Genomic DNA, 25,496 nt, shown 5'->3' on the forward strand with positions numbered 1-25,496 from the left:
TTGCCCTGAGGAGGCGGGGGTTCTGGTGTAGGTGTAGTGGCGACCAGCGGGTATAGTAGCTACTGCGAGGGAGGCAAAGTCATATCGATGACGGTGTTCCTCTTTCCGAGACTTGATCACCGAGGTGAGACAGGACTTGGTGATCAGTACACATTGTCACAAAGCGGGGTAAATATCAATGGAGAATGTTTAATTTAAGAGCAAATAGTGGTAGAAATAAATAAACACTAAAAATAAATATATAACGAGTGACCATCCTTGTTATGTACCCTTCTGGTACAGCACACCGCCTGGCCACTCTCCGCAAGCAAAGGTCCTCCACCTCACTACCGCCCTCTATCCTGGCAGCCCCTCCGCTTACTCTCGATCCATGCACTTCTTCCCCGCCATCAAACAATAGCTACATCTACGCTCCATCCCCGGAAAATCCTTCCTAGTGATACTACGATACGGGTCCTCCTCCGCAAGTACCCTACACACCTCCTGCCCAACCTCCCCATTCAGGCCGCACCGGGAAATACACACCGGGCACCTCTCCTCTCCAACCAGCTCCTTTATTGTGGCAAAGCGTCCATTGATCGATATCAAGCCCTCGACATATATCGCTTCCCACCAGGTGTCGCTCTCGTTCAGGGCCCGACACGCGTGAGTGATGTTGCGAAAGTTACCGAGGAATGTTTTTGGCAGCTGATTGGCGAGAAGAGGTGGGGCTGCGGTACTGGAAGTAAGGGCCGGAACGGCCGGTGTCGGAATAGGGGTTGAGGTCGAGGCGACATAGGCAGTTTCATCCTGTGCCGTATCACGAAGTGCCCGACGACGAAGGCGTTCGCCAAGCATCGGGACCGCCGGAGAAAGTTCCCTCCATGAGTGAGGACTGCGACCGCCATTAGACGCCGTTGTGGCGTTATCCTCTGCTTTATCGTAATCCTCCTGATCCCCTACCTTATCCAGTGCCCTGACCTCACCTGTGTGCTCAGAAGTAGGTGCTGTCGTGATTTCTCCACTAGCTATGCAAGCCTGGGGCGCTTGAACACTCTCGTCTCCCACGATGCTGCTCCCGTCGGGGGTAGCAATAAAAGCAGTGCCAAAAACAAATGCCACATCTCCCCCGCCCCCCGCCACCGCCTCGCCCGCTGAAACCTTCCGAAATGCGGCAATCGTCAGTTCACGAGTTGCCAGGAAGGCATCCACCGCGTCCGTAGGGAGAGTGAAGGTGTGGCTGTCTATTTTGATATCTCTAGTGCTACCAGTGTAGAGCGGGGAAACAAGTTGGCCAATACTCGATGTTGACTTAGCTGTAGCAGAATCTGACGACGTAGCGTAGAGGGATGGAGCAGAAGTGTACGTAGTGGAAGACGGAGCTAGAACCGCGCCGAAGACGAAATTCATGTCACTGGCCGTCGCCGCCCCCGCTAACATTGCTCGGAATGAGGCAATTGTCTGGGTGCGTGTAGCATGGAATGCTTCGATGGGATTGTGGGGGATACTAAATGGCTTGTTATCAATTAAAAGGGTTATGGAGGTAGGTAGCGATGGTGCTTTGGACATCGAAGTGGGGGTGACGGCGATAGGATGTGGGTGGTCTTCTTGCGGAGTAGGGGTGGCAGCGTTGGTATGGTTTCCTTTGCGAACTTTTGGTGTGCTTGTGGTGTCCGGGCGGAGACGTTGATAGCGGGCTCGTACGGAGGGCCCAGCTACGGGGGTCTGGCTGCGATGGCCGTCACCGCGAAGGCGATCGCGTGCCATTGGTGTTGATGTGCGCGATCAACCGTCTGTGAGAGGTGGTGTACCGTAGTGATGGTGTTGATGGAGAAGATGGGGAGGGAAGAGGGTGGGTAAGTGCGTGTTGAAGTATTTGGACTGGGAAGTTCCGCAGCTAAAGTTAAATCCAAATAATGCATGTCTCAGTAACATAATCAGCCTTGGCACTGATTATGCTTTTCGTCGTAAAACATCCAATACAATTTGGTCAAGTTAATACATCAGTTGATCCTTTACTGATCTTTGTATTACATTAAATGTCTTGAAACGAACAAATATGTAGTTCGATCCGGCGACATCGTGTTCTAACACCAGTCTCATACCAAGACCCCTTAGTCAGCTACCTGTAATTTACGGTTAGCCAAGCCTCCTAGAACGCTACCGCCAAGGTGGCCTGCGATGACGAAGTGTAGCGTGAAATATAGGTCGTCTGGCTAGCGAGACTACCTTCCCACCTCATGATACTTTTTTGTCGCCTCATGCTTCTCCTCCGGCCGCGGTCAGTTCTAGTTTAACAATAAACGGATCACCAAAGCTACTAAACGGAAGCGACTAACAACTTAGTACAGTGTTTCCAACGGTTCTTCAGTTTATCAGTTGAAACCGGTTTTTCTAGAACCTTTTAAGAAAACAGTTCAGTTCAGTTTTGCCTATTCACTATTTGGTTCAGTTCAGTTTGTCGCTTGTGGGAAACCGGTTTTCCATGCAGGTGGAACTCCTCATACAAAGTACGCACACCTTATCAGGAACAACCCTAACCCAGAACACTTTGGGTGAAGAGTTCCTGCCAGACTAGTGCCAAGACTTCAGAACCGTTCTGCAATATAAACCGGTTCTTATTGGGTCGGTTCAGTTGTCGGCTATTTTTATTAAGTTCAGTTTCAGTTCTGCTGAAAGTAAGAACCGGTTACAACCGTTGGAAACACTGATACTGATTAACCAACACACTCTTTGAAAAGTAAAGAATGAAAGAAAATCAAAAAGCGTCTGAAACACTAGTGTTGAATTCCACCCCGTCGTGGCCGATTCTTGCCGGAGTTATTGTAATAATGGAATTTCGAAAGAGGTATCCGCCGGCAAACTACAGGTATCGCTACTTCCAAAAGATAAAGATTTAATAGGGATGGAACCTCGAGAGGGTGGAGTGATGATAGGTCTCCCCGCAGCTAGAAGGTGGAGCAACAGGCAGAAATACATCTATACTGCGTGTTACATCTCTCGACACGAGGCTTCGATAGATTAAACCAAGCATGATATACGTCGCTCATAAGCAAGTGTTCAAATTCTATTTGAGCTCCAAGGACCTCTAATCTATTGGCAGGATAAGAATCCACGAGTTTTGGAAGATTTATAGGCTATCACTCGTCCGTGGTCCATTTGCTTGCACGTGTTCGAGTGATAGTCCATGTTTAATCTTCACCCTGTGAGTATGGCAGTTGTTATAAGGAGACGTAGGTCTTGGTGTAGGTGTAGTGGCGAACAGCGGGCATAGTAGCTACCATGAGAGCGGCTAGGTCATAGGTATTCCGGTGTTCTTATTTCCGAGATTGGATCACCAATGTACAACAATTGGCATACCCGTAGGGTTGCATGCAATTGATGAATTAAATAAAAAGAAGAAAAAACGAATGTAGAACAGGACTTAGCGATCAGTACTTGTACACGTTCGCAGTTGTCAGGGTAAATATCAATTGAGAATGTGTTTATTCACAGCAAATAGTGGTAGAAACATAAAAGGACTAGAAACAGATATCCAGCTAGAGAGTGATCATCGTTATGATTCTTCCCGTGAAGCACACCACGTAGCTAATCCCAGAAATCAAAGGTCTTCCACCACATTCCGCCGCCTGCCACCACCCTCTATCCTGCCACGATTTCTTCTTATAGCTCCACTAAACACCTCGTCCCCATACCAAACAAAACCCACACCGACCCTCCACCACTAATCCTCCTCCGCAAAGACACTATGAACCGGGTCCTCCTCTGCAAGTACCAGATGTGAAGTAGTGCTCGTCTTCATCCTCGTCATCTTCATCATCTTCATCATCCTCTGCCTCATCTGAGTCCCCGGAAATAACCGTGCCTCCCCACGCGTACATAATATGAGGCTAGGGTGCTGGGCCGCTCTCGCTTCCCACAACGCTGGTCGACTCGGGGGTAGGAATGGTAGGAGTGCCTAAAACAAATGGCATATATCCCGCCCACTCACCCGCCGTCTTACCCGCTGGGATCCCCAGAAATGCCGCGATTGTCGCTTCACGAGTTACCAGGAAGGCATCCACCGCATCCGTAGGGAGAGGGAATGTGTGTCCGTCGATTTTGATGTCTCTAGTGGGGCCGCTGTAGCGGGGGGGAACAAATTGGGCCGTGGTTGGTGCCCACTCAAGTACACTAGGTTGTAACGAGATAGCATAGAAATATGGAGCAGAAAAAATGGGGCCTGGAGCTATAACAGTGCCGAAGATATAATTCATATCGCTGAGCCTCGCCGTCCCAGCTGCAACTGTCCGGTATGAGGCGATTCTCTGGGCGCGTGTAGCGAGGAAGTCTTCAATGGGATTGTGGGGTAGACTAAATGGGCTGTTCTCGATTGCAAGGGTGATGGTGGCAGGAGGCGTTGTGGCTTTGGGCCTTGGGGTGACGCTGGCGGCCGCGCGATGATTGCGGGCTGATTGAGAAGTCGGGGTGGAGGCATGGGTATTGTCCATTTGTCCAACATTTGGTGTGCGAGCTGTCTCGTGGTGGAGATTAAGATTGCGTGCTTGTACTGTAGGGGTGCTGGGTACGGGAACCTGGCCGCAGCGGCGGTTACGGTGAAAACGATTGCGGGCCATTGGTGTTGAGGGGCGTGATAAAGTGTCTGAGAGGCGAGCGTAGTGATCCTCTGGATGGGGAGGATAAAGATCTAGATTGGAAAGGAGGGTATGTGTGTGCTAACTGTAGCTCTAATGTGTGGATGAGAAGGATGAGAGTGATGGTTGGACTAGGAAGCGTGCCGCAGTTGACCTTATAGGTCCTGAAACAAACATATATGTTGGGTTGGATTCGGCCACGTAGTGTTAATAATGTGTCTTAACACGTATGCTATCCCACTCACAACATGAGGCTTTTGCCGCTGTGTTTCCAACAGTTGTTTATCAGTTCAAACCAGAGTTCTAGAACAGTTTTAAAAGACAGCTCCTTTCCGTTCTGCCTTCTCGGTATTTGGTTCACTTCAATTTCCGGCTTGAGGAAGACGGGTTTCGTATGCAACTAGAACTCTCATACAAAGCATGAACGCCCTATTGAAAGAGAATCCTAACCCTGAACACCTTTCGTATGGAGGTCCTATTAGACTAATGTCAAGACCTCAGAACGGTTCTGCGATATAAACGAGTTCTTATTCCGCCGGTCCGGGCGCCAGCCAGTTGCTTTGTACTACATAACAACCGATCGCAACCGTTAGAAACGCTGTTTTGCCCACTCATGTTTCTCCCCCGCGGGGCGCGGTGAGTTCTAGTTTAACAAAACAAAGATTATCGGATCTTCTAAACTAAGGAGAGTAGATACTTCAGTAAATGATTATAGAGAAATACTAGTAAACCAACCGATTCAAAAATGAAAAACAAGGGGTTTCGAAATAGCAGTGGTTCATTCTCACTCGATCGCGGCATTTCAAGCAAAATTAGCCATCAGAGATTTCCCGAATCTAGGTTGTTTCAGCACACAGTTTCAATTAATCTCGGCTCTTTAATGTGCAGTAATGTGCAATTTTTACAGGGAAATAAATAATACATCATCCGTAGCGAATGTTTTCTGTGAAGTTGAGGAGATTGGTGGATGCGTTGATCCTTGCCAAATCACGATGCAAGCGCATTGGATGAGATGCTCTAGGTACATGGGCCCTCTTAGGAACTACGCCATCGAAGTAGGAATAATAAATACGACTAATTGTTGATATCGGCCCAAAATCAAGAAAAACAGCACCCTAGGATTAGAAGTCAGGGACAAAAAAAATAATTGATATTGCCCCGATTGGGATTCGAACCCAAGATCTCCTCACAGCTCTAAACCTACGTGCTGAGTTTCTGGTGTGTTAACCACTACACTACCAGGGCATGTCATTTTTAGTGGTTTAATTATGTTTGAGCCATCTTCTCGAGCCCCATTGGTAGGGCGGGGCCCTGTATACGCATAGGTGCTGTGTGCCGCAGCATCCTACATTCCTCTGTTGTTACTGACCGGAATCATTTCTTGATTGGCCATCTCAATTTATACTATCAATTGAAATCATCAACAAAATAAAGCTTGGCATTTCTCTTTTCCCTGCTGGTCTGGCCTGGAACCCTTTCCCGGGCGGAGTAAACTTAACCATCATTTTGTTGAAGGGCTGTTCCGGCATTAGTATTCTAGGACACCCTTCACGTTGTATGTCGGGAACCTGGGTGTAGGTCCAACCACCACCGGCCATTTACGAAACCTTTTTCGTGCTGACGTTTTATATATTAGGAAACAACAGAGATTTGAAAAGCGGTAAAAGAAACTACTGTTACTCAGAATTAAACCTGGTGCCAGATATTGGCTGGTCCTCACAAGTATGTGTGTACCAAGAGCTCCGGGTGGCGGCGACTTGCGTTTCTCTTGGTAAGGGTCTTTTTGATGGGAACCCACTAATCAAAAATTTATCAGGAGGTTGTTTACGTTCTAGGCAGCGTCTGCGAAAGGGGCATAACATTTATTTACCTAGAATTGACATCGATTAATCTACGTCTCATACAAGAAGGGGTAAAACAAACTTCAAGCTCTCTTCAATATTTCGCCAAAAGACCCTCCTCTTTCCAAGCTGCTGGTGATCGGGATCTCTCTACCTAGATCCATATGTAACTGTGTCTCTGAATGTTTGGACGCAGGGAGATGAGGGCCACCTCCGGACGAAGTCAGGTTGCTGTAGCTCATGATATCGGTCTTGAAAAGAATAGATATATGTATTTGAGTCCGGTAACGTAGTCCTTAGACGTGTTTTTCTTAATTTCCCCACAGCATGAGTCTTTTGATTGTTCATCCCCCTAGTGCCTCACTCCCGGGAGCAGGGAGTGATGCATCACCTCCATTAGCACCAGCAAGTATATACCCGAACCTCTTCCTCGTTAGGCTGAGTTCATCCTGATCCACGGGCATTAGACACCCTTCATAACTCGGTGTAGCTCCGTAGTCAACATACACCAGATTCACAGTTTATCACTCGTGCCGAATCTCCACCCCCCTATAGCGGGACCAAGTATCACCGCCATCTGTATATTAGGTTAGCATAGTCAGGCGTTGGTCTGTTCTCCGGGTATGTGGATACAGCCGGAGTGATAGAACAGCTTCTCGTGGTGTCATGATTGATACCGGTGAAGTGGAGTGGGTGTTGGACACGTGACCGAGCGATATCCTATGACTACTCCCACGAACTTCGTGAAATTCGCCTACTGATCACAAGAGCGAGTCGGAATCCGCCGCACCTCCTTTTCAAAATACTGTTGAGCATATCGAAATTGTATTACCAAGGCGGCATCGAGGGTGGGCCAGTTCCCGGAACGAGACGCCGACAACGCGGTATAGCCAGGTATGAATTAAATTCTAAACACCCAGTTTGTTGAGCTTATCCCTAAGACTATAGTGGTCACCACAAAGCCCTGTGCGCTGTAAGCTGGTATAAGCTAACTGGCTAGATGTATGGATTGATTATCCTTTCCCCCTTCAGAGCCAGAAACAATTCCAAGAATCCTAACCCACGCCGGGATATCAAAGGCCATGAACTATCAACCAGTCCAAAAGAAAAGAGCACAAAATGTCTTTATTTTTGTTTGTACCCTATCTAGCTAACCATTTAAAAATGTGAAAATCATGCGTATGAACCTAACCAACAAGAAAGTCTGAACACCATTTTTTCAGAGCATAATGCTCAACCCCATAGCCCTACGCTCTCCATCACTCGCAATGGCACCACCCTTAACAGTATCACCCTGCTTCCCGTTATTCGCAGCTGCCGCGCGGTACTTCTTCACCTTCCTACCCTCCTCCAGATCCCCGCCGGTACTCTCCTCAGCCGCTCTCTTACCACCGCAATCACCGTCAGAAGCCCCCCATTTACACCACCTGCTCCCTCCGTTTTGCCACTCCCCAGAACCACAGCCAGATCTTTCTTAGTCCCTCTTCTTGCCGCAACCCTGCGGTAAGCTTTAAGAACGTGCTTCCGCACCTTATGGAAGCACTCAACCGGATCCACTGGAACATCAAAGCCATACCCGTCAATAAAGATCGCGAGAGCATTATCGGAGCTGTAGGGCTCGGAATCGTCGTTATCAATCCTGCTGCGTTTCCTTTTCGCATTGTACTCAGCCGCGTCAACCTCCTGGGCAGAGTCGTCGATATCCTCGCGCTCCTCGTCGGAGGTGGAAGGCTCGGCCTTGATGCGCTTTTGAGTGCGTGTGCTCTTGTTGTCTTTTGCACCTCTCTTGGCGATCTTCCCGCCGTTGGCAGCAGCAGGGGTGGCAGTACGAGCGGCTACTTTCCGAGCTCTCTTAGTAGCAGGAATACGATCAGGAACGTCTCTGTCGGGGTCGTTATTGTGGTCGTCGTCATCTTCGGAGATACCGGTCTCGCTGATATGGCTTTCGCTGCCGAAGTGGTTATCCTCAGTCGCGGAGTGTTCATCCTCGGTCTCGAGGTACTCCCCCGGGGTACCGTAGCGGTCCTTGGAGTTGACACTCTCTTTATCACCTTCAGAGGCAGCCGAACCACTAGAAGAGCTTTCAGTGCCGGTATATTCGTCTTCGGTGCCGAGGTATTCGTCCTGTAGCCCTGGGTGTTCGTCCTCCTTTTTGTGACTCGCCTTGATGAGCTCAACCGAGGGCACCATTGGGGAGTTGGCCTCCGCACTGAACATGGGGGCAGGGAAAAGTCGGTATCTGGGACCAGTGCCGTGGCGAACCATAGGAGTGAAGGTCATCGTGGATGATAGGAGACAATGGAATTGATGTGGGATAGTGAAATTCAATGATAGAGAGATGAAAGATGTACGGATGGATGATGGAGGGGTGAAGGTTGTGAGATAGATAGAGAGAGGGGGGAGAGGGAGAGGGGAGAGAGTGTGGATGGAGTGTGGACTATCTCCTACGAAGGTGTGCTACAAGTTAGTAAGTCTACAGCGTTTTTTCTATCCCGCCTCTACTGTTTGACAGGATCCCAGCGGGCTCATACAGGCCGAGTCTTCTTGAACTCCGAGCAAGCTTGAGCACAATCCGAAAGCCCCATTTCGGGGAGGTATCGCTGCCGGTAATGGAACTTCATTGCTGGGCGACCAACATAAAAAAGAATATATTGTCAATTATTCATTCTAATTGAAGCTTTATCTACCGAAGTACTATGATTCAAAGTGTTTCCAACATTTATAATCCCTTCTTCTTTTCAACCAAACTAAACCAAACTAGCTAAAAATAGCCAACAAGTAACCCAATAATATAGGAACCGCAAACACTGCCGAGTTGTTTTGAGGTCTTAGCAGTATTGCAGCAGAAATCATATATGTACCTACATCAAAGCTGTTCAGGGTTAGGGTTCTTTTGTTTTTAATTGAGGTGTACTTCGAACAAGGTCTCAAACCGGTTTGACCTGAGTCGCAACCTAACTGAACCAAATAAGAAAAGCAAAAGGTGAATTGAACTGCTTCTTTAAATAATTCTGGAAAACATTTTTTAACTTATGAATCGAATAACCGATAAACAGAGGAATGTACCTGACGGATTTGCGCTCATTAGTTCACAGACTATCACTCGCTCCTGTCTCTCCTATCCAGGCGCCGAACACTCCCCATGTCTGTAGCCCCTTCAAAATTATTCAATAATACTACATTCTCTGTCCGATACCGTTAGTACAGGAAGACGACTCAAAACCTCCGGCGCGGTGAAACAGGTGGTTGTAGTCTCGCATCCGAGCTGGAGCACATAACCGAGTGATATTCTATGATTAGGAGTCGACTTGTTTGACCTTCCTACTGACCTCAATTATGAGCTGGAAAAAGCTGCAAGGTCCTTTGGGCAAACTGAGGAAGAGGAAAAAGCCCAAGATGTTCTCGAGCCTGATCATCACTTGTCTTACCTTGTCCGGATTCCAGAGTCACGCTAAAAATAACGCATACGTGTACAGCCCATCACGACGGCAGAAGCCGCCGGAACACGTCGACACCTACTACACTTTCCCCACTCCCCTTTCTCACTCTCCCCTCTCCACCTTTTCTTCTCCATCCCCATCTGTCTCCATCAATCTCCGTCATCGCAGGTTCCCCTGCGGTGCAACATCCATCATCATCACGTTCTCCTGCGGTTCACTCTTCATCATCCATCACCACATTCTATTGCCCCCCCCCCCCCCCATCACGTCTCGTTAACTCCATTATTTCTAACGCCTAAAGAATCAATCAGCAGTCTCTGTATCCTCCAGAACATAAAGATGTGCATCGGCTACCGCCCAACAATCCGCCGGGGTACAGGAACCAGAAGCGGCACCCTACGTGATGGTATGCAATCCACCTCCAACTCCACGCGTAATGGAAGAGCGGCAGTACCAGATCCATCCCCATCCGAGCCCTCTGTCCACAGTGACGAGGAAGACCTCGAAGAGGAGGACGAGGCCCTCGAAGATGGTGAAGCCGTCGACGATGATGAAGAACTCGTCGACGACGAAGCTCCCGAAGATGAAAAGGATGATGGAAGTGAGTCTCCCGCTGCCGCCGGCAAGAGAACTCGCAAAGCCGCTCCTCGTGCTGCCGCCACCAAGAGCAAGAAAGCGGCGCCTCAGAAAACCAAAAAGGCTCCCACAAAAAAAGCACCAAAGAAGGCACCACTGAAGACGAGCGCCAAGGGCACCCACACCTCCGGCCCCGAAAGGCGCATCAAGACCGAGCCCGGCGCATCCCCCGAGGTACAACTAGTTCCTACTGCTCCTGCGGATCAGCAGACTCCCACCATTGCTAATCCAAGCACTGTCGACGCCGCTACCAACACGTTGCCCTTGTTGCCCCCCGCGGGCATCACCGTGATTGTAATCGATGGGCACGCCTTCGAGGTTCCCGCAGATCCGGTGGCGTGCTTCCATGCGGTCAGACAGCAGGTTATTGCGTCGTATCGTGCGATCGCGGCACGGAACGGAACAGAGAGGGATTTGGCTGTTGCGATGGGGACTGGTGCGGCAGGCGGAGGAGGCGAGGTTTGTGTTGCTGGGAAGATGAAGAGGGCATCGGAGGGACCTGAGGGTGAGGAGGGGTGTCAGGTGAAGAGATGGAAGGTGCAGGTGGGATATGGGGGCGATGGGGGCAATGTTGCGGGGGTGGAGGTGGTGCCGGTGGTGGTGCTGATTTGGCTGGGGTTAGTTATATCTCAAAGAAGTAGCGCTCAAAGGTGTTCTCGTAGGAAGCCTTAGCGAGGTTTACGTTGGTGCCTAACACTGTGGTATATGAAATACGTAGCTGAATAATACTCATGAGCTATCACTCAATCCCGTACTCGAATCCGTCAGTAAAAAATACCACACGGTGATTTAGAATCACGGCGCTGCTAGTCCCGCTCCCTAAGAAATAACACTATGTACGTACCGAGGGTAATCCTATATTTTACCATCCTAAATATATGTGAATGTTTGTTCCCCGCTGAACCTGTTGAACCGAGTGATATTTAATGAAGTTCACCAATCGTCACTGAATTATGCTACTATACTATAGCATGTAAGATATCTTGCTAGAGTCTTATTTAATCAACCCTATACTCGACCTTATTTTGGTTATTAATCATACCAAAGTACCACAATACCCACTGGTGCGTCAGGGACTGCCGCCAAAAATGCGCCGGAGCTCCTAAGCTCCTAGCGTCAATGTTGTTCGACCGGAGAGCAAAGACTCGCTTCCCCTACCCGTTTTCATTGGGGTCTGTGGATCATTTTGAAACCCGGGAGGAGAGGTATCTACCATCGCGAAACATATTTCGTCAAGTGCTAGGCGATAGTCGCTGGAAGGATTATTCTAGTGAGGACTTAGCACAACCACCCACTCGTCAATGTTGAGCAACTAGGACTTCTAGAAGCGGTCCTTAGTTACTCGTTGCAGTAGTCCACACGCCTTGCACCGGGAAGGTTTCTGCCACCATTTCTCAACGACTATTGGGCAAAGCGGTAGCTACTACCACTGAGCGTAGCGATATAAACCTTTGACACACGCCGCACTGTCTGGGGCCCAGTCCCGGCCCGCAACGTCCCCCCAACTATGGACTACAATATATAATCAAGGGCCTCATATATAGGTGCGTCATATTGTCAACTCAGAATGGATAGAGGCCAGCCTTACCAAACAGAGGAGGAGGGTTCTATAATGAATTTATTCCTCTGGATCTAAGGGCGTGAGACTCCAGCCGTTTATCCGGGGCTACCCTTGAAATGTGTTCGACGGCGTAAGTCGATGCATTTATTTGGGGAGCACCGAGTGATAGTTCGTGAAGCGCTCTGCTGCCCTACCGGCATGGGTTTTCTAGGCGTTGCGGTGCACGTTCGAGCCCGTTATCTGGGGACATCTCGGCAAGTGATTCTGCCTCGTTTTGCGTTCCATCCTGGAGTCATTTTGTTTGGGTTTAGAGAAACCCCTCATTGGGAACGCCAAGACCCGAGAATGTTTCTCCAGTTTGAACTCTTACCCCACTGAAACCTCCCACCAAGACCCAGGTTGAATACTCCTGTTAGGCTCACTGGGTCAAACACAGCAGATCCCCACCCACCCTCCCCTCCTCCCTCTACTTCCACCGTCCCCACCAACATCACCACACCCCAACTTCGCACACACCTCCTCACCGCCACAATGAGACACCCCCGCGGTACGCGCACGCCGCCCTGTCTATTCAGTCCTCATCACCCCCTCCCTCATTACCCTCCCTCTCACCCACTCCCCACCCCCGTTCCGCCCCTCCGCACGAACCTGCTACCGCAATCTCCACCGCCCCAGCCGCCGCACACCACCAGTCCAAGCCGCTGCCCCAGCTATCAAGACCAGGCCGTCACCACTATAGCGGCGCCGACACAGCCACCCACACGATACTCATGACCGACGATCACCCATTCCCCATCCCACACAACCCCTTGCAGGCATTCCACGCCACAAGAGCGCAGACAATAGCTTCTTTCAGAGCTGTAGCGTGGCGGGATACGGGCTTTGTGTTTGGCGCTGCGCTGCCTCCGGCTGCTGCTGCGGGGCCGGTGGTGGGCGGTACACTAAGCCTGAGTATAGTCTAGCCTACGGTCCCGCACGACAATGGCAGTACCAGGGAGATTGCCATCGGTAAGCACACATTCACCATCCCCACTGACACCGTGGCCGCATTCCTTGCGACCCGTGAGATGACCATTGCGTCGTAGCTGCGCGTGACGGAAGGCGTGGTGGGGATAAGGGATATGGTGTTTGTGTTCCGCACCGCGACGGCGGCGGCGACAAGTGTTGAGGCGGAGGCAGGCGCAACGATACAGAGTGCGATGGCGATGGAGGAGGACACACCGCCGCCGCAGGTCCATGAGAGGGTCATCTACGATACATACAGTGAAGATGAGGATGACGAAGACGAGGCCTACGCCTCGCCTGTACCAGCTGCACGCCCCCGCCGCCGCCGCACTGGGACGGCCGTTGCCCGCACTGCTTCCCCCGCCCACACGCAACCTAGTACTGGGCCTGATCGGCGAGTGGCCGTCGATGCTACTCCCCCCGTCCGTAGCACCGCTCCCGCCGCCACCAACGATAGCCTTACGAGCCTGGCCCTCCAAACCCGCTACCGCCAAAACCTTCCACTTGGCGATTTCCGCGACATCGCGCATGTGCGGGGAAAGCTGCGTATGGGTGGGGAAGTACATCCAGGGGTTACACTCGCTCGGTGGGGTCTTCGCGGAGACGAGGGAGGTGGTGGGGGAGGGGTAGTGTAGGCGGTACATTCAGTCAGGGCAGCGACATGGCGTGCCTGTGGCGTGTAGGGTGCTCTTGGAGGGCGGCTGGGCGGATCTATGTGCCAAGTGGACGACTCAGCGGTGTGGGTTTTGCGGGCAGAGGTCGGTGCCGTGTAATGTGGAGGAGGATTCGCAGGGTTAGGGGTTTTCTAATTGCGGGAATGATGTGAGATATGGTGTGGGAGGGTTTGGGCGGGTTGAAGTGTTGCATAATTGAGGGTAAGCTGATAGGGACTTTCTATAGTTAGAAGAGGCTATATTAACCTATCTCAAAAATGTTGAGAATGTTCCTTCATGGGCGGAGCAGCAGAACCGAGTGAGATTCTAGATGTTGGTCCATCCTCTAGAATATAACAAGGCATCTAAAAGCTATTTCCATAGTTTATTTAGCCATATATTTGAGCATCTTAATCCATATGTTTGAGCATTTTTAATCCATAAATCACTACTAAACGGTCTCAATGCATACCGCTACGTCAAACGCGTTCACTGCGGCCGGGAATGAGCCACATCTTGAGACATCCTCCAGTCTCGGTGTTTCTACGGCGTTGGTAGGCTGTCCTTCCTCATTGCTTGTCACCAGAACCTGTCAAGGATCTTATACATGAAAGGACAAAGATCCGCCAATTTCAGAACCTAGGTTCCCTACCGGATGATTAGCTGCGATACGCATCATTCTGAGATATTTGAAAAACTCGAAATACCTCAAGAAACGTACCTCCCAACGCTGGGAAACTGGCTAGGTTATTGGAATCGGTTTGTAGCCACCCTTTCATGCCTGGGCCCTGGGCGTATAGCGCAGTTCCCGTGACCGCCTTGTGGTGTTTTAAACCATTCGTGTTCCTTTTTAAACATTTCGTGTGCCCGCTCAAAGTGCCTTTGTACAACACCCCACGAAGCAGTCAGTCCAGCTCCGCTTTAATTTCTTGTTTTTTTTTAGTAAGTTCACGTTCAGGACTTCATACAGCGGTATTCTCACCAGCTAGGGTTCCCGAACCCTAACCCACAACGAACACCCTATCCTTACTTCCAACTGGACCCTGATCAGCTTTAGTGGACAAACTGTGATAATCAGTTGCCACGGCCCAAGAATTGACACCAGTAGTTATTCCCCCGGTTCACTTCATTGTGGTTTTAATCTTTGATCAGGCCCCAATCGTTCGAGGTACTCGCCCAAGCACACATCACCCGCTAGTGCATCACCTATCCTTACCTCTTCTTTTCTCCCCTGATCTCCACCAACACCACCACCACCACCATCATGACCCCACCCCCAACCAATACCATCATAATGGAACCCTCTCACAGTGCCCGCAAGCACCGCCTATCAGACGTCAACTCACCGAACGCTCTTGTCCACAAGCCTACCCCATTGTCCTGCCCTCCGTCCAAACGCCCTAACAATAACCTACACCACCCTAGAAGTCAAGCTCTGTCACTCAAAAGCCCCGCGGCAGAACCTGCGCCCATGCCCACTACCATTTCCGCCGTAATCCCAGCCGCTGTCATCCCAGCCGCTGAAGTGGGGTCAGCTCCCACCACCACCACACTCTTGATCGATGGCCACGAGTTTCTTATGCCAAAGGATCCCCTCCAAGCGTTCCACACCACCAGGTCGCAGACCATCGCCTCTTTCCGCGCCGTATGGGCAGGGGCCCCAGGTGCTCAAGACACAGGCTTCGTCTTCGGTACTGCCCTGGCTCCTGCGGCTGCACAGCCCGGCGTCTGCGGCGGCTTGAGCATACGTCAGCCCATCGTCACCCACCACACTGGAAATGTTAGAGAGATCTCTATTCATAACCACGTTTTCATCATTCCCACCGATGAGGTGGCTGCGTTTCTCGCCACCCGCGAGATGACCATGGAGTCGTTTCGGCGCGTGGCAGAGGGGGGTGCGGAGGCACGGGACATAGCATTGGTGTCTGGCACTGCTACCGTACGCCTTAGTGAGGAAAGCATGTCCGGGGGAAGGCCGGCGGACAAAAAGAGAGCTACTGCCGACAGGATGGGTACGAAGGGTGAACGTCCTCCTGCCCACCAGAGGTCACAGGGTCTGGATAAGGATGACGACAGGGACGAGGAAGAAGAATACGATCAAGGCGAAGAAGGAGGCGGAAATGAGGGGGGGAAGACGAAGAACAAGAAGAAGAACAAGAAGAAGAAGAAGAAGAGAAAGATAAGGAAGATGAAGAGGGAGTTAAAGAAGAAGAGAAAGACGAAGAGAAAGGCTACTCCCCGCCAGCGTGCAGCGCACCGACCATCCCTACCACTCGCACCCCGCAACAGCACAATGCCACAGCCGCGGCTTCTAAGACCGCCCCAACCCCAAAGTCTACCAGTGTCCGAACACCAACAGCCCCTGGCAGGAAGGGCTACTATCCCAAGGACATGCCCCTCGGTGATTTCAGTGGCTTCGCGCAAGCACAGCGGGAGTTAGGCGTGTCTCATGGATGGTGTAAAGGGAAGTATATTGAGGGGCTGCTGTCAATCGGCGGAGTATTCGCCGAGACCAGAGAGGTAGTGGGGAAGGGAAAATGTAGGCGGTGCACCTCGACCAAGGACCGATATGGAGTATCTCCCGTGTGCAGGGTGTTGGTTGGAGAGGATCCGTGGGTCAGGATGATGGGGAACAAGTGCGGGCTTTGCGTGCAGCAGGCCCAGAGCTGTAATGTCGAGGAGAATTTGGAGGGGTAGAAAGCTCTTGTAATGAGGGCATAGGAGGTGAAATGGTCTAAATAGACTCACTAGTAGTTCTCAATCTGGAATCCATTTCTCTTCGTTCTTTCTGCTGTTAATGTGCCCGTCGTCGAGTATATCCCTCGTCCGCTACTATTTACTACTGTGTGGTTTCGCTTCCCACCCTTGCCACGCACCCCAGTTAAAATCAAGCATGACGAGAGCTTTCTCTAGATTTGAGCTCGAGGTCTGTTGCTAATCAGCCCAATTCTAGATTGCAGTCTCTCTGGGTTCGTTATAAATTATTGGCGACTGGCTCGTAATTGAAACCGGAATATCAAACTTTCAAAATTCCCCTAGAGCTCGCATTAATAATGAAAACAGCATGGAGATGATAATGGTTCGATGTTGGAATGGAAGCTCCTGAAGTGTAGTATCTCGTATCTTTATTCCACTATGTGAGGTCCAGGCCAACATGGCTGGCAGCCGGCGCTACACAAGAAAGCCAAGAAAACGTTTCTATTGACGTTGCTAAGTACTTGATTAAAGCCTATTGAAACCTTATATTATTCTCCCATAGAACCTTGATGCAATAAACGAACTCCGTATCCAGTTACAATTGGTACAGTACTTGTGACACTGATCCAACACCGGAATATGCGGGGAACTGGTTCCCAGCGCATCCAGGTAATATCCGAGTGCGAATCCATGTCCCACGTCTGTAACACCACGACCTAACGACCATCCTTCCCTTCCACCAGTCACAACCATCACGGCTCCACGATTCCTTCTCACCATGGCCCGTCGTGCTAAGTGCCCCCCTGTCCCTTCCGACGCTCGCCTTCGCCCGTACACCAGAAGTCGTTACCCCACGCTCTCACATCGCCCCGCCCGGACCGAAACAAATTGCTCCGTCTCACCTGAGCCAGCCCGCGGCCAAATCCAGGGCCAGCACTCTGTGTCCCCCCAGCTCGATGCTGACGGCCCAACAACAGAGTCAGCGCTACGCGTATTGTCAATCGGCGGACATATTTTCAACATCCCGAAGGATCCGCTTAAGGCGTTCCACGCCATACGTTCTCAGATAATCTCGTCCTTCGTTGATATCTTTGATGGTACGGCCGGGGCAAGGGATATCGTGTTCATCTCCGTTACCCCAACCCGCGCATCGATGGATCCCACCCCAAGCAAAGAACAGAGAATACTCACTATCGACGGACACATCTTCAACATCCCAGCTGATCCGGTGGGGGCTTTTCAGGCTACCCGTCAGATGACGCTTGCAGCTTACAAGAGGATTGCACCTGTCGCGGCTGGGGGAAATCGCGAATCGGGGACTCCTGACCAGAGGGATATGGCATTTATCTCTGGGACTGCTACACTGGCTGTTGAAGAACACGCCGACCTTGAAGAAGATCATGAAGTACCAGATTCGCAAGACTCTGCTCCTATGCGCAACACTGAATCACCTCCCCCAGCGGACGATGTCGGTACTGAGGTCTATGAGGTGGATGACGAAGACGACCAAGACTATAGGCCCAGCGCTAGTGTCCGCCGTAACTCAGCACACACTATACTTGAGCCTACCATCGACTTGGCAACTACTAACACCGCCTCTACTACCACCCCTCTCCCCCGTGCACGCTTCTACCTGGTAGGCGCCTTCCTTGGCGACTATACCGACTTCGCCCATGCCCAGCGTGACTTGGGTAAGAGAGCTGCATGGGTCAAGGGGAAGTATGTTGACGGGCTTATATCACTTGGCGGGAAGTACGCAATCACGAAGGAGGAGGTGGGCACAAGTAGGTGTCGGCAATGCAGAAACTCCAAAGATGATCCGGTGTGTAGGGTGCTGGGTGGGAAGGATCAGTGGTTGAATAGCACGAGGTGCGGACTCTGTTTGGTGAGATCGGTGGGATGCCATATGCCTTAGGCTTGTTCACAGCTTGTCTACTCTCGTGCTTGCTGGTGGGGGGCTTGCTGCAAGTACGGGACATATACGAGACTACATATGCCTCAGTGGAATATTGATAAGAGTCTGGCGATATGCTAGCCCTGTAAGAAATAAAAGTTATTAGTGCACTGTTTAACATGTTCGGTTTCTGACACCCTTTACTCCCCCGTGACGCCCATATCGGCACCGTCAGATATTTAGAGCACGACTTGCCTGTCCAGAAGAGGTAGCACTAGAGCCGTCGGAGGATTGGGTAGGTTACGGGCCGAAAAGTCAAGACCAATAGGTGACCAAGTTTTAATGGATGAACGAGATTTTAGCACACTATTTCCCCACACAGTTCGTTGCTTTAGAGCTAGAGGTCTGTAGGGTGAACCAGGAGCTCAATATAGACTTCAGTCCCATACATACCTGTATGTATGACGCAAACCGGTCTAAAGCTCACTTGATAAAATTTTAACCAGGTTGAATGATAGCAGGTACGACGGTGTTGCTCGGATATGAGGAAGAAAAGACATAAATCAGCGAAAGAAATAGCCGAATATAATCCAGCCAGTGAGGACACAGTAGTCGTTGTGAACTGTCCTTTTGTCCGTTGGGAATTTACCCCGCACCGCCTCGACCGAGAACGTCAAGACACCAGCGTCCAAAGGTTCAGCCGCTATGCACGGATTGCTTGGGCAGAGAAATCGGGCGGCGGCGCGAAGTGAACATCGAGTTACATCGTGACAGACATAATGGTCTCTCTTTATTTTGGAAGAATATATCAAGGATGACAGTGTGAAATGAGAAAAGGGCAAACACTGCATGCAGTTACTAGAAGTCCTCGGAGCTGCGGCAAACAAGTAACCGGAAATGCGTCGAAGTAGCAAGTAACCCTAACCCTAACCCTATGAGGATAGTAACCCCTGTGCCCAACTTAAATGTCCACTATATCAAGATATCAAGCTAATGGTATTTAATTTGGGAGTACACTTCGTGTCCTAGGCAGAGAGTATACAGGATTCTGGCGCCACCCTAGCCTGACTACAATGAGTTCGGAACTGAAGAACACAAGAGGTACAGAAAAAAGTTGAGATTTATAATCATTTATTCAGTGATAATGATAACAGCCAGACGGAAACCAGTACGCCTTCCACCCCAATGCACCTCCAACTCTTCCAAGTTATCAAAACCTGGCCACGATGTTAGCAGTCAACCAGCAAGGAGCTAGTAGAACGGTTGTGGTTGTTACCTTCACCGCATCCAATGCGCGCCCCAAGACTATTCCCTCCTCGTGTTACTCTATCTCTGATTCCACCACGGATCCATGCCCGCCTTTCGCCCCTTGATGGTGACATTCTTCAATTTATTCTTCTTCTCCCACTTCCACCACGGCGTCTTCGCCTCGTGCTTGAAGAGCTTAATATTCGCCCGCAGATCACAACCCCAGGTCGCGAAGAAGAGGAAAGTATCAATGTTCTGGAAAGTGCAGATAACGCAGTTTTGACCGGTGGCGAGAAAGTGGAAGGTGCAATGAGCGTGGGCAGACATGGTTGTGGGAGTCTGATTGAGTTGGAGGGTTGTGAGTTATGAAGGTTGGTTTGATATGCTTGTGGAAAGGTGAGAGCTGCAGGTGGAGGATGAGGGGGACGATATGTATATAAGGATGGGCATGTTTGCTAACTCGTTGATACTGCGCGGCCACCTTGGCCTAAGGCTGTCAGAACTACTATACTGCACTTTAATCTCATACGGATAAGACATGGTTTTCGCCGTCCAGAGATCATTTTCAATTGTTCCGAGCCCAGAGTTTCCCGTGATAAACTGAACCGTTTAGTCTACCAGTTACTACGGTCCTTACCGCCCTTAATACATAGCTTAAACGGTTTAGAAATATGCTAAACCGGTAATATCGATGGTTTAGGCGGTTTATACAACTCATGTTGATGAGCTAGAATACCCCAGTTCCTCATGTCGAACATGCCAGTTCCAAAGGTTGAACACCCTATTCAAGAACAGGAAGAGCTACTCCTAGGACTATTATCATGGTGAGTATGCCAAGAGTTAAAACGGCGGTTGAACAAATTAAACTGGTTAAAACTATCAAGAGAAACAGTTGGTACAGTTGGTACAGTTTGAGATCCCCTATTTAGTGGTCGGTGCGGTTTTGTCTTATGGCACAACAGATTTCCACCGCCGGAAACTCTATCGAAACTTGATAGTGACGGATTTGTAAAACAGACTTTGATTAAATTCGCAAGATACGGCGTCAAGAAGTTCCAGAATGCAATAGGCACATTCACAGACATACAGATGGGGTGAAACAACTAACATAACGACCAAGAAAAATTTATTAAATGGTGCGTATTTATTAAAGTGAGCGTGTTTATTAAAATGAGCGAATGATCATCAATAACTTCCGTTACCCCCTCCGCCCAAACCAATTTTCCCAAAACACCCACCCAATGCCGAACCATCGGCGATTCCCTTTCCCGCTTTACTTCCACTCCCTCCCCCCCCATCCCCTTCGCCCGGCAACCTAACCCCAATGCCATGCCGGATCCACCCCCTCTGGCACCCTAACTTCCCCCTTCTTCGCCTTCTTCCCCCACCCCTTCCACCACGGCGTCTTATGTTTCAAACGATCATCGTCGGCCCAAAGCTTGATATTGTGCGGTGACTCCGAGCCGGTAACGGGGGGGCGGTTTGACCACATCCAGCGACCGAAAAAGACGATGATCTCGACGGGGGTGAGGTCGCAGACGGGGCAGCCCTCGCCGGTAGCAAGGAAGTGGGTGGTGCAGAGGGTGCGGGCGGACATGTTTGTGGTAGGGTGGTTTGCGGGGCTGTTGCGGCCAGAATACAGGGTGGTGAGAGTGTTAAAGATAGTGACCGTAGTGATCTTGTTGTGCGTAGTAAGCGTAGTATGTGTGGTAAGCGTGACGAGGCTTATGAGATTTGTGAGGTTTGTGAGCGTGGTAAAGGGGTGAGGTTGAGATCTTGGAACAAAAACGCCCAGACCACGTTCGGGAATTTCTTGAATTGTTCCGCAATCCCACTCCATTACTCCCCAACTAAAACGCTCCACACCCAAATTGAAATTTACTGTGTCCTAAGTATGTTCCAAATCCCTCCATGCACTGGACCTTGTTCTCTGAAAGTGTTTTACATTTTCTGCACTATCATGGAAACCTCCACGCGCCAGGATTAAAGCCTACTAAAATGGAACCCACCGTCTACCGCCGTAGCATAGTGGCTATGGTGTCGCCGGGAGGGGCCGGGGTTATTCGTTCGAGCCACCTCCCAGGCTTGGTTGAAAGACTGTGTGACTGGGTAAAAAAGGGTATGGGCTAGGTTCCTCATTTTTACTATTTTTAGGAGCGATAGTGGTTCTCTTCGTTTTTTTTTTTCTTTCTGTTCTGTACGCTCTATATTTTTGTTCCGAGCGCTTCCAGCTATTAGATAATCTGAGTTGCGTTGGGACGTTGGCACCTCCGCATCATGGAATATCACTCGGGAAGGCGCTGTAACCCACTCGCACGACTGGGAGCCTGGAGTGAGGAGATGTGAAAGCGTAAGTGCACCGCAAGTAGTAATCGATCAATTCAAGTGACCCTATTTTTACAAAAGTGTCCAAAACGTAATTATTATCACTGCTCGACTTTGATGTTCTGCGGTATCCCCGGCCTGTTTTTATTTTTTTCGATACGATGACTTTCGACCCAATGGTCTCCCTTCATCGGCAGGAAATAAATCTGGGGTTCTTATCGCATAGGCTTCAATGTTAATGTTCATACTCTAACCCCTAGCTCTTCCACCGCGGGATAAGAGCAATTGCTTTACTCAATGTATCTTTTCTCCATATCGACAATCTTCAGTCCTCAGAAATTACCACATCCGTAAGCAAAAATAAAAAAAGGTATTACTCCTTCCATACACTTCCTATAATGCGACTTTCTCCCACCACTCCCACACACCCTTCTCCCCAAACCTCTTCCCCCAACAAGTCGGCTCACCCACAACCCACCTCCAAACACAAACCACCACTCCAGCCGAGACCCTACCACACCAGGCCCAATTCCAACCTTCCACCCTTCCACCTTCTCTCGTGCACCAACAGCAACACTAAAATCAAAACCGTTTTCTCCCACAAGTCTCCCAACAACCAACAACCACACATCCCTCGACATTTCTCACTACCAACATTGCACAATGCCCCGCGCAACCTACGCCACGAGGGCCTCCATGCGTGTTGCAAAGACTCGCAGCTGCAGCACTGGCGGCACTGCAAGCACTTCAGCTTCCCAGCTGCGTACCACGGCTGCCGCTGCACTCCAGGCAAACTCACAGCTACATTCGTCGTCCTCTGCGGGTGCTGAGGTGCAATCTTCTTCATCCACCACCGAGCCTACCAGCCCAGGTATTCCCCATTCACCTTCACTCCCTTCCCCCACTTCGTCTTTTGAAATCAATCATACTAATGCCACTCTCCGCAGACCCCACCTCCTTCAGGCCTCCATTCAACAATCTTGACTCCCCGCCTACAAACTGCCCCTACTGCCCTTTCACCGTCACCAGCAACTCCATTGAATTCGAAGGCTTCAACATCATGCTCCACCCGTGCCCCTGCGGTCAAGAGCACGCTCATGCCGCAAAGGTCCTCGCGCATCACCTCTCCTCCTGCCCCGGCAAAGCCCGACCCGACAACACGTCCTCCCTCACTACCGCGCCGCCATCAGCCCAAACTTTCGAAGAAGACGCCTTGCCAGCCCCACGTCGCCGACGCCGCCGTGCCCCGGGCGAGAACCCCCCAGCTCTCCCTCACCCAACTGCTGTTGACCTCCAACCCACCATCGACGGCCCCGACTGCGCCAACTACGCCTCGCAGCAGCGCACCTCGCCGCGCGTCTGCATAACCTGCACGCAGCCCTTCACCACCCGCGTCCATGTCTTCAAGAACGGGCGCATGCACACCCCTTTCATGCTGTACCGCTGCGGGTGCGGCGAGCGCTTCAGCCGCGAGTATCCCAACATGCGGGTGCGCATCGACATCAAGCAGGAGGAGCACCAGGCGCTCGAGACGGATATCGAGCTTGCGAGGGAGCGTGTGAGGAAGGAGTTTGAGAGTGTTGGGGCTTTGACGGTGAGGAAGAGGGTTAGGTCAAAAGGGGGGAAATGGGTGCTTGCTAAGGGTGTTGAGAGTGAGGGGGAGGAGGAGGGGCAAGGGAGTAAGGAGAAGCCGACGTACTTGTCGAGGGCTGAGATGAGTGATAAGTGGAAGGAATACGCGTACGGGCGGGGCATGCGACGTAAGAGCAGCAAGCTCATCTGTGAGGTTTGTGGGGTGGAGTCCGCGGATGCGGACAAAGCGGCGACGCATAGGAGGGAGCATCAGGACGAAGAGAGCGAGATGGAGAGGAGCAATACGACGTGTGAGTGTGGGTCTGTCTTTAGGACAAAGGAAGGCCTGGAGGCTCATGGATCACTCTGTCGTCTGGTGAAGAAGAATAAGAGGTGAGTACTGGGTTTATTACGGAATCTTGTGGAAAGGTTGTGTTAACGTTGATGATTTAGGAGAAAGATTGGGAAGAAGTAAACCGCTGCAGAGGAGATAGCATACGTGGCACAGGGAAGGCCATTTGTCATTAACAGGGGTGGTTTACGTAAATGTCACTTCTGTCGAACTCTGCTTGAGCACAGAGTATTCTCGATACCATTCCTGTCTTCTACTTTCGTAAATTTGTCTCTACTATTAATGTAGTCACTTCTTGAAGATGGATTCTTTACATCTACTATTGGCCTTCTAGTATTATATTCCTTAGCGATTCTGTCCTGCACTATGAACCCGTCCTTTAGAAATATACCCTGTTTTCAGATTTTGTCTCAATTCTTCAAGCAGAGTGACTCTATATTTACAGAGGACTTCCATATCTTATTGTACCCTACTATTACAGTAGACTCCTATCAATTTCCCCAAAATTACCCTTCCTACCATTACCCCTCCCAGAAACAACTCCAATTTCCCATCAGCCATGGTACGAGCACCCAAGCATGTACCTCCAACGCCTCACCCTAGCTCTCCGACCCCCCACTTCCCGACCCGACGATGACGCCAAAACCGATGTGTTTGCGCTGTCTTCCCACACCTTCTACATCCCCCACTCCCGCGGCGGAACCCACAGAACCAGCTCCCTACAGACCACCCCGCACCCCAATCTGACCCTCTCTGTATACAGATAAAGCTCCAGCACCCCAGCACATACCTCCTGATGATGAGCAATTACTTTCAGAAAGTTGCTATGGCTAATTCCGCAGGAGCAGTCATAGAGCACCACATCCTCTCCTCGACCGTGGCCAAACGTCTTCGTGTAACCTCCAACGACATAGGCACAGACTGTGCATGTATAGGTCCGATGGGTTCCTGGTGGCGGAGGTACCGTGTGGCATGGTTCCGGGATGTCTGGGTGGGGTGCTTCGAGGTTATTAGTATTGTAGTTTACAGTTGAAAGGAGATAGTAAGGGGGCGGAATATTTACAGTCGGCGATTGCAAGGCGGCGTAGAGAGGAGTTGAGTTTAACAATTTCGGGATGGAGTTGGGTGCCGTTGAGGATGCCCGCGTATTGATCTTTGCTGAGAACTGTCATTTGGTATCTGAGATGCGGGAAAGGGTGGGTGTTCATGGGAAGAAGGTTCTGAACGGGCGACGGGTTCCGCGGAGGTGGGGTAAGTGATGGCGAGTTGCGGGGTGAAGGCGTTTTGGACATAATTGTATTTGAAGACTTTGCTGACTCGTATGGTTGTACCTATAATCATTTCTTTAGTTTAGTTATGGTAGTAGAAACAGTAGCATAAGTCGGATCGGAATGAAAGAGTGTTGAACATACGTTTCTAAAGAACCTTCCTTTTTGACCAACTCGTACTTCTGTGGTGTTGGTTACTTCATTCAGAAAACTCCGCTTCTTGTTTCCAGTCCTATCCTGTATGTGCAGTAGGTGCGTCGTAGAGTGTACCTCGTCCACACACGGTGTTTTGTGGTGGATAAACAATACGTTAAGCTTAACGTATAACTCGTTCGAATTCCGTCCATCTAAGTACGAACCAGGGTGGGTATTTCGTTGAGGGGCGAATTAT

General features: G+C 50.5%; 10 protein-coding genes across 10 annotated transcripts; 5 read left to right on the forward strand and 5 right to left on the reverse strand.

Annotated features, from left to right (window-relative positions):
• Positions 1–357: 357 nt before the first annotated feature.
• Positions 358–1,746, reverse strand: LAJ45_03635 (uncharacterized protein; the record flags this gene model as incomplete). Its single annotated transcript, XM_046113220.1, has 1 exon — positions 358–1,746. The coding sequence occupies one exon, from the start codon at positions 1,744–1,746 to the stop codon at positions 358–360; it is 1,389 nt and encodes a 462-aa protein (XP_045973513.1).
• Positions 1,747–3,869: 2,123 nt separating this feature from the next.
• Positions 3,870–4,595, reverse strand: LAJ45_03636 (uncharacterized protein; the record flags this gene model as incomplete). Its single annotated transcript, XM_046113221.1, has 1 exon — positions 3,870–4,595. The coding sequence occupies one exon, from the start codon at positions 4,593–4,595 to the stop codon at positions 3,870–3,872; it is 726 nt and encodes a 241-aa protein (XP_045973514.1).
• A 3,078-nt stretch (positions 4,596–7,673) lies between these two features.
• Positions 7,674–8,734, reverse strand: LAJ45_03637 (uncharacterized protein; the record flags this gene model as incomplete). The annotated part of the gene is made up of 2 exons (XM_046113222.1): positions 7,674–7,838; positions 7,913–8,734. 2 exons carry the CDS (start codon positions 8,732–8,734, stop codon positions 7,674–7,676), a joined length of 987 nt encoding a protein of 328 aa, XP_045973515.1.
• A 1,499-nt stretch (positions 8,735–10,233) lies between these two features.
• Positions 10,234–11,202, forward strand: LAJ45_03638 (uncharacterized protein; the record flags this gene model as incomplete). Its single annotated transcript, XM_046113223.1, has 1 exon — positions 10,234–11,202. The coding sequence occupies one exon, from the start codon at positions 10,234–10,236 to the stop codon at positions 11,200–11,202; it is 969 nt and encodes a 322-aa protein (XP_045973516.1).
• Positions 11,203–13,072: 1,870 nt separating this feature from the next.
• LAJ45_03639 (uncharacterized protein) lies at positions 13,073–13,731 on the forward strand (the record flags this gene model as incomplete). The annotated part of the gene is made up of 2 exons (XM_046113224.1): positions 13,073–13,099; positions 13,177–13,731. The coding sequence occupies 2 exons, from the start codon at positions 13,073–13,075 to the stop codon at positions 13,729–13,731; spliced, it is 582 nt and encodes a 193-aa protein (XP_045973517.1).
• Positions 13,732–15,043: 1,312 nt separating this feature from the next.
• LAJ45_03640 (uncharacterized protein) lies at positions 15,044–16,189 on the forward strand (the record flags this gene model as incomplete). Its single annotated transcript, XM_046113225.1, has 1 exon — positions 15,044–16,189. One exon carries the CDS (start codon positions 15,044–15,046, stop codon positions 16,187–16,189), a length of 1,146 nt encoding a protein of 381 aa, XP_045973518.1.
• Positions 16,190–17,224: 1,035 nt separating this feature from the next.
• LAJ45_03641 (uncharacterized protein) lies at positions 17,225–18,361 on the forward strand (the record flags this gene model as incomplete). Its single annotated transcript, XM_046113226.1, has 1 exon — positions 17,225–18,361. One exon carries the CDS (start codon positions 17,225–17,227, stop codon positions 18,359–18,361), a length of 1,137 nt encoding a protein of 378 aa, XP_045973519.1.
• Positions 18,362–19,666: 1,305 nt separating this feature from the next.
• On the reverse strand, positions 19,667–19,915 carry LAJ45_03642 (uncharacterized protein; the record flags this gene model as incomplete). The annotated part of the gene is made up of 1 exon (XM_046113227.1): positions 19,667–19,915. The coding sequence occupies one exon, from the start codon at positions 19,913–19,915 to the stop codon at positions 19,667–19,669; it is 249 nt and encodes an 82-aa protein (XP_045973520.1).
• Positions 19,916–20,903: 988 nt separating this feature from the next.
• LAJ45_03643 (uncharacterized protein) lies at positions 20,904–21,428 on the reverse strand (the record flags this gene model as incomplete). The annotated part of the gene is made up of 1 exon (XM_046113228.1): positions 20,904–21,428. One exon carries the CDS (start codon positions 21,426–21,428, stop codon positions 20,904–20,906), a length of 525 nt encoding a protein of 174 aa, XP_045973521.1.
• Positions 21,429–22,576: 1,148 nt separating this feature from the next.
• Positions 22,577–23,960, forward strand: LAJ45_03644 (uncharacterized protein; the record flags this gene model as incomplete). The annotated part of the gene is made up of 3 exons (XM_046113229.1): positions 22,577–22,784; positions 22,861–23,878; positions 23,939–23,960. 3 exons carry the CDS (start codon positions 22,577–22,579, stop codon positions 23,958–23,960), a joined length of 1,248 nt encoding a protein of 415 aa, XP_045973522.1.
• Between the last annotated feature and the right edge of the window lie 1,536 nt (positions 23,961–25,496).

Source organism: Morchella importuna (genome assembly GCF_003444635.1).
Source record: "Morchella importuna strain M04M26 chromosome Unknown Morimp01GS008, whole genome shotgun sequence".
Lineage (NCBI taxonomy): Eukaryota > Fungi > Ascomycota > Pezizomycetes > Pezizales > Morchellaceae > Morchella > Morchella importuna.